Below are 12413 nucleotides of genomic sequence, written 5' to 3' on the forward strand. Positions count from 1 at the left end.
CATGAAAAGGTTCCTGCACTCCTAATTTCCCCAGCAGTATGGATGTTCCACCAAGACTGGGGTAAGTGGAGGTGAACTGGTGTTTAATAGTGTGAAGAGGGACCAAGTACAGAGACAGAAGTACGCCGTGGGTTCCTGTATTTTACTTGGTATCTACACAGAACATAATAAACTGAACTAGAGTGAAACTTTGGTCTGTGACTCTCTTTCTCTGGCAGGGAAGTGCACAGCCAGTCATACCCACCAAATTTGAACTTGAAAAAGGGGCTTGGAGCTCCAGGTTTCCCAGCTCCTTAATGTTTTCAAGCAAACACAAACCAGCTTCTAACAGTAGCCTGCACTTCTAATTTGGATGGCAAGCCCAAACCATAGGTTACTGTTTGAAGAGGAAATAATTAACTGGTGCTGGGGAGGGAAAGAAGAGAAGCATACAAGTCTAAGATGCATTCACGTAGTGCCAATCCATGATTCAACATTACATATGAACCATAATATTATGTTCTTTATGTTGGTAGAACTTTTTCACGGCTTGGGAAAACTAGTGGCTACTTTTAGACTAGCGTATAGGTGAAGCAAAATATCTGAAGATTGGTTGAGGCTTAGCAAAAGCCATATGCTGTATTAGAGATGCAAAAGCCCTGGAAAAATCCAAAAAGCACCCCCTCACACACACAATGTTGAGAAACACTGGAAAAAACTCCTATGAAATATTTCAATTTCTCCCCCACATTTCCTGGAATTTTTTTAGAAAAATATTTCTCATAGCTCAAAAATTACCATAATTTTTTTTTAAAAAATTACCATAATTTTCATGCCCCTATGCCTAAAGATATACATGTGTGCTGCCAAGTTTAATGCTGGGATTCTGATGCCATGGCAACTGCATGTGGACCAAGCCTGTGTAGATCAAGTTACATGCATACAAGCTGAACTTGTTTTGCACTTGGATTCCAGCATATGAATACGTGTGTGTGTGTGAAATCTCTAACAGTAGATACTGAGCAATCTAATGATCACTACAATAACACATTAGGTATAGAAAATAAGAACAGCAAAATTCATATTTAATTATTTCAATTTAGAAACCAGCACACTAACTTGGCCCACTTTTACAGGCAACAACTAAATTACTTTTAAAAACTTCCCCAATTAAATATTCACTCCCTACTCCACTTATCTGCCCATGAAACTGAGTGAATACACGTAATGGAAGAATAAGAATTGTGCTTCATAATGCCAAGTACACAAGAGAACATAAAAAAGGATGGTTACAAATCAAACTACATGACTGTCATCAACCCCAATATTTCGAATAAAGTAAATTCTCCACCACACTACACTAGGTATCCTCCTCTCTGAGTTCTCTGAAATTTGTAAAGTTCTTACAAAAGATCTTTATATGGGGTGTCAAGGAGACGTTACCATTGGTTACCAACTTTGTGGGCATACGATTATCACAGGGAAAATTGTCTAAAACATGTGGTGGTGTTTTAAAAGGTTCTAGAATTTATCCATTTGCCAATTGTGACAGCTTTATAAAAAAAATGCCACCAAGGTTATAAGAGTAGGCAGGACACAACATTTTTTGAACATGTTAAACTAGCATTGACTGAAATACCATACGAATTGCTTGCCTATATGGAAAATATTCTCAATGCAAAATATGTGAATATAAAAAGTGAGTAGAAAGGGGGAAAATAGATTTAACCTTTTAAAAGAGAAATAAACTGCCCTGACCTGGCTAGCCCAGGCAAGCCTGATCTCATCAGATTTTGGAAGCTAAGCAGGATTGACTCTGGCAAGTACTTGGATGGGAGACCCCCGCTGGCAGAGGCATGCATCATTCAGCCACCTAACAACATCCTCCAGGCCCCCAGTAGGGGTCAGTTACAAGAGGTCACCATGACTGTCAGGTGCACACACTCACACATGCACATATAAATACAAAAAAACCCATCCAAAATAAAAAAGAAAAATAAACCATCTTGCTACTTATGGGTTAGAGGGATAATTAGAAAGTTATAGTGCAGTCCAACTTTAACCTTTATTATTCAACTTTATTATTATTTACACCATTTATATCCTGCCTTTCTCCCCAACGGGAATCCAAAGCAGCTTACATCCTTCTCCTCTATTTTATCCGCACAACAACCTTGTGAGCAATGTTCCCTCTAAGCTGCAGAGTCTTGAGAGCAAAAAGTCTACTTTGTGAGCTACTGGTATTAAAGTTGTGAGCTACTGGCATTAAAATTGTGAGCTACTGCATAAATTAGTGGGCTCTGGGTCCATTTTTCCTGAGCTAAGACAAAACTGTGTGAGCTGGAGGCTAAAAGTCTGTGAGTTAGCTCACACTAACTCAGCTTAGAGGGAACACTGCTTGTGAGGCAGGTTAAGTTAACAACTGGACCAAGGTCACCCTTAGGGAGGGCCATGGCTCAGAGCATCTGGAAAAGTATCTGCTTGGCATGCAGAAGGTCCCAGGTTCAATTCCTGGCATCTCCAATTAAATGATTTGGCAGCTGGTGATGCAAAAGACCTCTGTTTGAGACTCTGGAGAGTTGAAACCAGTTTGAGTAGACCTTGATGGACCAAGAGTCTGATTAAGTATAAGACAGTTGCATGTGTTCATGAGATTCAACCCAAGGTACAAGGTAACTTTTGAATCTGAAAATGATCACTACAAAAACTGTAACAAAGTGTCCATTGCTAGATACAAAAATGAGAACCTGCGCTTCTGCTGGGTAAAAAAAATTCCCTTCTTCATCTCCTTTTCTTATTCTGTTTTGTTTCTTAAAAGATCTAAGAACAATCAGCAATATGTATGCCAAGAGTTGCTCCAAATTCAGCAAGGGAGATCCATACACATAGCTGAGGGAGAAACATACAAGAAGCATACCTCCAAGAAAATAGCTGAGGGAGATGCATACCACCAGTCATGCCACAATGCTTACTCAAGGCTACACTTACCTGAAAAGATGTATCTTCAGGTGTCTGCAAGATATGCCCCCTCATCCATAGCCACTGGTCTTTATGTGCAACTAATTGCCCATGAAGAGATCTAAACTTAAGCCTCAATGAAGAATGACTAACTACCAGTATTCTGTGCTCATGGAGAGCAGGCTGCAAGTGGCTTCCATATGGCCTGCTTTAATTTACTCTATCCCTACAAGCTGCCTCTGTGCATATCAAATTGCTGCTGTGGGAGGAAGATCACAACTCTGTACTGCCATTGGATTCAGTTAAGACCTCCAGCATCCTGTTGTTGCTGCTTTGCACCTCGTACAGAGTTTTACTCCTGAAAAAAATCAGTTATAGGAAAGGACAAGCTTTTGAATGCTATTGCTAAGACATGGAATAGCCATAGGTTGGATCCAACCAGATTTTTCGCTCAATGTCATCTCCTTCTCCTCCTTACTCCAGCACCTACTGGACATGTCTTTTGTCTTTGCATGTCCCATGATCTCCAGCATAAGCTTTTTGAAGTTCAAAGGGGACCTTCTCCTCCCTTATCCTCCAGCAGAGAAATAGCTGGATTCAACCCTTGACAGCCATTTAAATGGCTCTAAGCACTGCAGCTGGAGAAAGGGAGATTATAAAAGGGCTCCATGAACATAAGCCACAAGACCATACCCTAAGCCATCATTTCTATTTCAACATAATTCAAAGTCTTCAGGTTACAGGAATGCTTTAAAATGCTTGACCCCTGAAGCAAAAACAATTTTCACACATTATACTTTTAATCTTAGTAAGCACAGTTAAATTCTTATCACCTACCATAACACCCAGATAAATAAGGAAGCATGTAAGGCTGCTGCGTGAGAAAACTGTGCGAGTGCTTGGAGCCTGCTGGAGAGGGGTTCCTGATTGCTTGTGTGTCTTTTGTCTGGTTTGTTGCTGAGAGAGAAGGGCTTGTTTGCCTGACTCAATAGCCAGAGCAACAGTAGAGTGTGGGGTACTTGCTGGCCTCACATTCTACTGTTGCTCTAGCTGATGAATCAGAGATAGGGGCTGTGAGCCTATAAATTGAAAGTATCCTCCTCACCAGGGGTTCTTGCTCTGTGGCTTGGGTTCTGTAGGAAGGTGAGTAGCTCCTCACAAGTAGTCTCATGAGGCAGTTTGGCTGTAGATTTTTCAGGGAATTCAAGATAAACAGAACTAATTTTGAAATGGATTGCAGCAGCATGATTTGTGACGAAGCTGAGGTAGTAACATGTAAATTCTGTGGGATGTTTGCATTCTTCCCTGAGGGTAACAGCAATTACACCTGCAGCAAACATAAGTTGGTAGTCCTACTGGAAGAGAAGATACAGGGACCTGAGGCATGCTTGTCCACACTGCAGTGTATAAGGGAAGGTGAGGATTTCATGGACAGAATGTAAGAAGTGCTCCTGAGAAGACAACAGGAGGAAGAGGAAAAGACATTTCAGTGAATGGAGGAAAGAACGTGGAAAATGTAACCCACAAAACCAGGAAAATCAGGAGACAGTCTGAGCCTCTGTTGCTCAGCAATCAGTTCCAGGATCTCCCCATAGACACTGATTTTGAACCACTGGGACAAGGGCTATTTCCCCAGCCTCCACAAAACTTGAAGGAAGTTTCTCAGGACCCTGTGAATGAGAAGACTTGAGTTTCTACTCCCCAATATAGGAACAAGTGTGTGCTGGTAATTGGGGATTCCCTATTAAGAGGGGTGGAATCCGCAGTGTGCCAACCAGACTTGCCATCTCAAGAAGTATGCTGTCTACTGGGTGCACATATTTGGGATGTGACAGAAAGGGTAGGAAGTCTTGTCAAGCCCATGGATTATTATCCTTTCTTGCTGATCCATGTGTGAACAAATGATACTGCCAGGCACAGACTAGAACAGGGGTGTCGAACGCACTTGTTATGAGGGACGGATCTGACATTAATGAGGCCTTGTCGGGCCGGGCCATGTGTGTTATGAAATGTAATCCAGGTAGTGGAGATATAAACTTTATAAAGGACACAGACAAACACAAGTAAAGATTTTTTTAAAAACCTAAAATAAAACATGCATAAAGTATTAGCACTCTTGAAATATTGTGGTCAGTATCAAAGCAAGCTCTCTCTCTTCCCCTCCCCTTCCTCAGGACCCTGTGAATGAGAAGACTTGGAGGAGCCTCAGCCAATGAGAAAATAGAGGCTTTGCTCTGTAGCTCCTGTGCAATTGAGAAATCCTGGCAAAACAAGCTGTGATGCAGAAGGAAAGCAAGAGAGAGGGAGAAGGAAGCAGACTTGCTCCTGGGCCCAATAGGAACCCTCTGGAGGCCTGATTCAGAGGGTCACACATTTGACACCCCTGGCCTAGAACATATAAAAAGAGATTACGGGCTCTGGGTCAGAAGGTGAAGGAGCTGGGAGTACAGGTTGTGTTTTCATCAGTTCTTCCTGAAGAAGGCCATGGCTTAGGATGAGAAAAAAGAATACTACAAATAAATGACTGACGACGTAGATGGTGTCATCTGGAAAAGTTTGGATTTTTGGACCATGGCTTATGTTTTCGAGATGAAACTCTTCTATCGGGAGATGGTCTGCACCTCATGAAGATAGGGAAAAAAGGTGTTTGGCAAGAACCCTGCTAACCTAGTAAGAAGGGATTTAAACTACATTGTATGGGGGAGCGAGACAATAATTCAAAGCCTAGTATGATGCCAATAACTGGAGATGAGCACCAAAGTTTTGCGGAGAGTGGCACATATGCTAAGTAACATTAACTCACAGGTACGTAAGGAAATAAAAACCTCAGAGTGCATAAAACATGGATTCCAGTGTCTCTACACTATTGCACAGAGTATGGGAAACAAGCAGGAGGAACTGGAAGTCCTAATACAGGAAGAGGACTGACCTTCTTTAGGCTCCTGTCATTTTTCCTTCTTATAGGAATCGTTTGTGATTGTGCCGTCAATATTTGATTGATTGATTGAAACTTGGAAGGATGACACTCACAACTGGAATATTAGGACTGAGGAGTACAACTTATTTAAAAGAGACAGACAAATAAGGAAGGATGGAAGAGTAGCATTGTATGTGAAGGAGGTATATACTTGTGAGAAAATACATGAATCTGAGCATGGCAGTTCAGTTGAGAGTCTCTGGGTAAGAAATAACAGTGATATTATGGTGGTCTGCTATAGACCACCAAGTCAGGCAGAGGATTTACATGAGATACTCTTACAACAGATTGCAAAGTTATCAAACAGAAGGTATATAGTGGTCATGGGAGATTTCAAGTACCTGGACATCTGCTGAAAGTCCAACTCTGCTAAAAATGAAAGGTCAAATAAATTCCTGATTTGTCTTACTGACTTCATTTTCCAGAAAGTGGAGAGGGAACAAGGGGATCTGCTATCTTGGATTTGATTCTCACCAACTGGGAAGAACTGGTTGATGAGGCGAAAGTAGTGGGCACCCTGGGTAGTAGTGACCATGTGATTTTGGAATTTACAGCCTTGGGGAAGGGGAAAGCTGTATATAGTCAGACATATAGGTTGGACTTCAGGAAAGCAAATTTTGACAAACTTAAGAGTGATGCTGGGTAAAATCTCATGGTCAGAAATACTTAAGGAGAAGCAAGTTGAAGAGGGGTGGGAGTTTCTTAAAAATGAAATATTGACGGCACAATCACAAACGATTCCTATAAGAAGGAAAAATGACAGGAGCCTAAAGAAGCCAAGGTGACTCCGTAAGCAGCTCTCTAAAGAGAAATAAAAAAGATTCATTTAAGAAATGGAAGGAGGGTCTTATAATCAAGGATGAATATAAAGAAATCACCAGTGCTTGTAGAAAAAGAGTTAGGAAAACTGAAGCTCAGTATGAGCTAAGGCTAGCAAAAGAACAAAAAAAGGGTTATTTTCTTATGTTCAAAATAAGATAAAGAGCAAGGACATGGTAGGCCCATTGTGAGGACAGGAAAGTGAAATTGTAACAGATGATGAAGAAAGGGTAGAACTGCTCAATTCCTACTTTTCCTGAGTCCTCTCTTGTGAGGAAAACAGTGCTCAACATGGCAAAAACAGCACATATGTCTGAATAAGTAGATTGGATTTCCTTGCCCATCTCCTCAATGACAGAAAGCAGGTCTGTATATGTATTCTGGGAACCTTGGGCACCTGGTGGCTTCATAGCCTGCACGTAGCCCATTGATGGGGGCCCAAAATCATTGAAGAGAAGTCGAAAGGAGGCAGAAGCTCCAAGAACAGATCCATATGGAGATGAGACACTTGTGGTGACGGGCGGGGCTGACCCTGCATAGAACATATGATGAGGGAAAGGAATTTTAGCCTAGGATGAGCACAAGAATAGCACAAACACCTAGTTCCTTTAAATGAAACTAAGTCCTCGGAGCCAGATGAGCTGCATCCAAGGGTACTATAAGAACTTATAGATGTAACTTCTGAGCCTCTGTCCATTATTTTTGAGCATTCTTGGAGAACAGGTGAAATGCCAAAAGACTGGAGGCAGCCAAATGTTGTCCCCATCTTCAAAAAGGGGAAGAAGGGGGATCCCGACCTGTCAGCTTGATGTCTATACCTGGAAAAGCTTTAGAACAAATCATCACACAGTTTTGGAACATTTAGAAAAGATGGCTGTGAGCACTAAGAGCCAGCATGGGTTTCTCAAGAACAAGTCATGTCAGACTAACCTTTTTTGAGAAAGTTACTAGCTTGCTGGATCAGGGGACTGCTGTGGACATATGTTATCTTGATTTCAGTAAGGCTTTTGATAAGGTTCCTGAGGAGGGCAAGAAAGATAGTGAGGGGTCTGGAGACCAAGTCCTATGAGAAAAGGTTGAAGGAGCTGGGTATGTTTAGCCTTGAAAGGAGATGACAGAGGTGATATGATCATCATCTTCAGATACTTGAAGGACTGTCACAATCCTCTGATTGTGCTAAATTGCTTTCTGTTGCCCCAGAAGGTCGGAACAGAACCAACAGGTTGAAATTAAATCAAAAGCGTTTCCAGCTAACCATTAAGAAAAACTTCCTGACAGTTAGAGTGGTTCCTCAGTGGAACAAGCTTCCTCAGGAGGTGGTGGGCTCTCCATCCTTGGAGGTTTTTAAGCAGAGGCTAGATTGTCATCCGATAGCAATGCTTATTCTGTGAATTAGGCAGTTCATGAGGAGGAGGGCAGGACGGGTTACATCAGTGCTTAGTTCTTGTGGTCCTTTCTTACACACCCACAGAAATGCTGATTGCCACTCTGGGGTCAGACAGCAATTTTTCTCCCTGCCACTTTGGCAAGGGATTCTGGAGGCTTTTGCCATATTATGGGCATGGAGCAGGGGTCAATGGAAATGTATGTGTGAGGGGGGAGGTGTTTGTGAAGTTCCTGTATTGTGCCAGGGGTTGGATTAGATGACCCTGCAAGTCCCTTCGAACTCTATGATTCTGTGATTAAGAATTCCAAAGAATGCAAGAAAAATATTTGGCATTTTTTGCTAGATTGGATGCCCTGATCTGGATTGCCCAGGCTAGCCTGATCTCATCAGATCTCAGAACCTAAGCAGGGTCACCCTGAGTAGTATTTGGATTGGAGACTACCAAGGAATACCAAGGTCATGACATGGAGGCAAGCAATGGCAAACCACTTCTAGATGCCTCTTGCCAAAAAAACCCCATGGGACTGTCAAAAGTCAGCTGTGACCTGACAGCACATTCCACCACCACTACTAGACTGGGTCATTTTGTATTTTCTTTAGTTCTTTAAACTTTCCTATTTATTCAACAGTTCAAAGCAATTGAAATATTCCGTAGAAAGTAATTCTACCTGTCCTGCACACATCATGGAATATTCTTAAGAGAAGAGTTCTAGTGATGCGCCCGGTTCTTCTGATGGAATTATCCAGTTTGTTCAAGGCCCAGTCAAAATATTGTGACTGCCTGATTCGAACAGATGAATCTGATGGTTCTTGAGCATCTCCCTTTTCTTGTGTCTCTTGTGTTGCAACTGTGAAAAGCCTTGTTTGGTAGATCAGACATCTGTAAAACAAGCAAATGCTGAAAACACACTGACAGATAAGGACTTCATAACAATTATTATTTGATTATAAATCACAGTCTACACTATCTATTGTACTTTTATAACCCCTTGTTAATGATACAATTCCCACTACTGCTTTTAAGTCCAGGGGTTACCACAGCACTTAATTCTTGTATCTTCATATCTAAAATGATAACATATCAGAAAACCCCAAAACTAACAAACCACTAATGCCTGATCAACGGACATGAAGAACAAGAGTGCTAGTTTAGACTGAAAGGTGATTCAATGTTCACTTAACACTGCCTTTCCCAAGGCATGCTAAGCCTAAAAATAGGACTTCAAGATCCACAGCAAGGCTACCCTGGATGGCACCAGCCACCTGCCTAGACTTTCAGAGAGCGTATGGGACCATAGTCAGGCAGGATGAGTTATTGACTGTCTTCATTCAAATGAAAGGTTTTCCACAGTTTGCAGTATCAGCTGCAGCCAATGGAGGATCAGGACAACTGGAAAGTACCTGGACTTTTCTCAGCCAGTTCTACTCCCCTTCATACCTGATCAGCTGGTGCCATGAGGTTCTTTTGCAAAGCAGAGAGAAGGAGTTTACTCTAGCCTTAGAGTCCATGGAGCTGGGCTACGGCATAAGAGGAGATAAGCGTTCATTTGCAGAAACCGACCCCACCTTTGCCAGCCCTGCTGTCCTCCCAGTGATTGGACCATGCTTCCAGCTGAAGTACAGATGATACTAACAGACTAATGGCTAGACTCTGAATAAGGCAGCTTCATGTATTCAGCAATTCTTCTGCAAAGCCAGGAGAGAACTACTGCATTTGGTTTTGTCTCATGCAGCAGCCATTTTGAGTGTATTCAGCATCAAGCCTAAAAATTCCAAAAGTGCCCTGTCTCCTGTAGCAGCCATTTTGGGTGCATTCAGCATCACCCCACAAAATTCCAAAAGTGCCCACAGGTTCAGAAAGGTTATGCACCCCAATCTACACACACAGTCAACAGATGGCCAAAAGTTCCCAGCTGACCGCAAGTAAAGAGCCACAGCTTTGAAATGGAGATGTGGGAATTCTCAACATACACAGTTAACTTGGAATTCAAATTTGCTTTAATAGTAGACTGTGAGATAAATATCTGTTAAGACAAAGTATACTACAAAAATGGATATGAACTAAAGAACAAATACAAAAGATAAACGAAGGGGCAAAATCCAAACACTTGTATCATCTATTACTACAGTCCCAAATCCCAACAGAAATGACAAAGTACAAATAAATAAAATTCTAGAACAGGATCAACTTAGTAATATGGCAGAGAAAAGGCAATTTGATAGATTTTTCATTACTCAGAAGTAGCTCTCATCAAACGAAATTTTGGCAACCCTTGTCCAAGGTTAGGTTTGCTCTTTTCTTACGCTTTCTACACATTATGTAAAATGAAGTAGTAGAATTCTGGACTCTACATGTTTACACTGTGAGTGGAGTATATGAGTGTTATGAGAGATTATCCAGAAACCAAAGTACATGCCTACTGCCACACCACAGACAAGTGCAACTTGGACTAATATTATGGAACAAGTTTCAGAGATTAAGATTAATTTTGTTGGCTACAAATCAGGACAGGGAATGATAATGAAGAACAATTATTTCTAGCATGTATGGTAGTCCTGTGCAGAAATGTGCCACTCACAGATAATGCAATGAAGCACATCTGTGTGTGGTTGCATATACAATGTCTACATAGAAAATGGAAAAGAAAGACATACACTGGGAAGGAGCAAGACAAGGAATACAGTAACAGGAAGACATGGAAATGAATGTACAGTGAGAGGCTGGTGTGAAGGGAAAAGATTGTTTCAGCAAGGGAACATGAAAAAGAGAATAGAGGTAGTAGCTGAGCTAACATTACTACAGGCAAGGAGTGAGGAAGCATAAGAAAGAAAACACTGTAATAAACAGCCTGAGGGAGCACACAGCCAAGAGAACGAAGGGGGACTAAGGAGAACAGGGGTGGGGAATGTCATGGGTGCTGGGGACCCTGTAGAGGAAGTTGAGCCTGCAGCAGAAACTGTGCCCCTGCCACCTGCACCAGTGCCCCTGCCTCCTGCTGGAGAAGATCCCAGCCCCCCTGCCTCGCCCTCTCGGGTGGCGCGTGTGCGTGACCGCCTCCGTCAGGACCTCAGGGATCGGAGGAGGGCGGCACGCTCACAAGCAAGACGCTCCCTGAGCCCTGAGTTTTGAGAGGATTCTGGCCCTTCTAAGAGCAAGGATGCTTGAGTTGCAACAGGATCCTGGCTGCCTCTCTGAGCCAGCAATTAGCCCAAATGGGCAACAGCCAGCAGAGGGCTATATAGCTGTAGGCTTTGGGAGGAGGCTTTGTGGAAGCAACTAGTCATCTACCTGACGTCCTAGCATCCACTTCGGCTTTTGACTTTGGACCTCCTGACCTTGGCTTGACTTCTGGACCCCCTGACGACGGCTTCTGAACCTCTGACCTACGATACCTGGATAACGATTTGGCTTTGGCACCTTGGACACTCTTGCTCACCGGTTACAGACCTTGGACTGCCCCTGGACTTCGCCTGGCCTGGCCCCAGCTCGTGACAGATTGCTTCCACCCACACAAACACCCATTCCACAGGATGGATGCTGAAGCAAGTGGAACCGCAGGACTACTGGCTGCCCTCCAAGCCCAGGTACAGCAGCTGACACAGGCAGTAGTGCACTTGCAGCAACAGCCTGCAGCCAGTGCTCCAGCCAAGTGCCCAGTTCCCCCACCTGACAGATTTGGGGGTGCTGTGGAAGAATTTCCTGCGTTCCTGGCACAGTGTCAGCTGTACTTTGAACTAAGAGCACGGGACTTCCCCAATGACAAGACGAAGGTGTGTTTTATCATTAGTCTGTTAAAGGGGCAGGCGGCCAAGTGGGCCACACCCCTACTGGTTGGGTCCTCTCCCCTACTGACTGATTACCAGGGGTTTGAGGCCCACCTGTCTGCTGCCTTCTCCAACCCAGTCCAAGCAACCACAGCCAACCGGAAAATCAGGGCCCTGAAACAAGGCCAGTCCTCGGTGGCTCAGTATGCCACCGAATTCAAGCTCCTGGCCCAAGACTTGGCGTGGAATGAGGCTGCTCAGATGGACCAGTTTACCGAGGGGTTGGCAGAGGAAGTCCTGGACGAACTGGCCAGGGTGGAGCGGCCCCCCACGCTCCAGGAACTTATCACCCTCTGCCTCCGCATCGATGGCCGCCTGGAAAGTCGCCGCCAAGCCAAGACCCGAGGGCACCAGCTCCCTGCGCCATGCCACTTGGCTCCTCTCCCATCCCCAGCTAGTACCAGAGACGAGGGTGAGCCTATGCAGCTTGGAGCTGCTCGACCCCGCCTGACTCCAGAAGAAAAGGCC

At 43.6% G+C, this 12413-nt stretch overlaps 1 protein-coding gene across 1 annotated transcript in view; it reads right to left on the reverse strand.

The window, feature by feature from the left end:
* Nucleotides 1-12413, reverse strand: part of LRPPRC (leucine rich pentatricopeptide repeat containing) — a 204287-nt gene that overhangs the window by 168959 nt on the left and 22915 nt on the right. The window contains exon 2 of the mRNA XM_060247554.1: nt 8789-9000. Within this exon, the coding sequence (XP_060103537.1) occupies nt 8789-9000 (212 nt within the window). The remainder of the gene's footprint in view (nt 1-8788; nt 9001-12413) is intronic.

Source organism: Heteronotia binoei, chromosome 1 (genome assembly GCF_032191835.1).
Source record: "Heteronotia binoei isolate CCM8104 ecotype False Entrance Well chromosome 1, APGP_CSIRO_Hbin_v1, whole genome shotgun sequence".
Classification (NCBI taxonomy): Eukaryota; Metazoa; Chordata; class Lepidosauria; order Squamata; family Gekkonidae; genus Heteronotia; species Heteronotia binoei.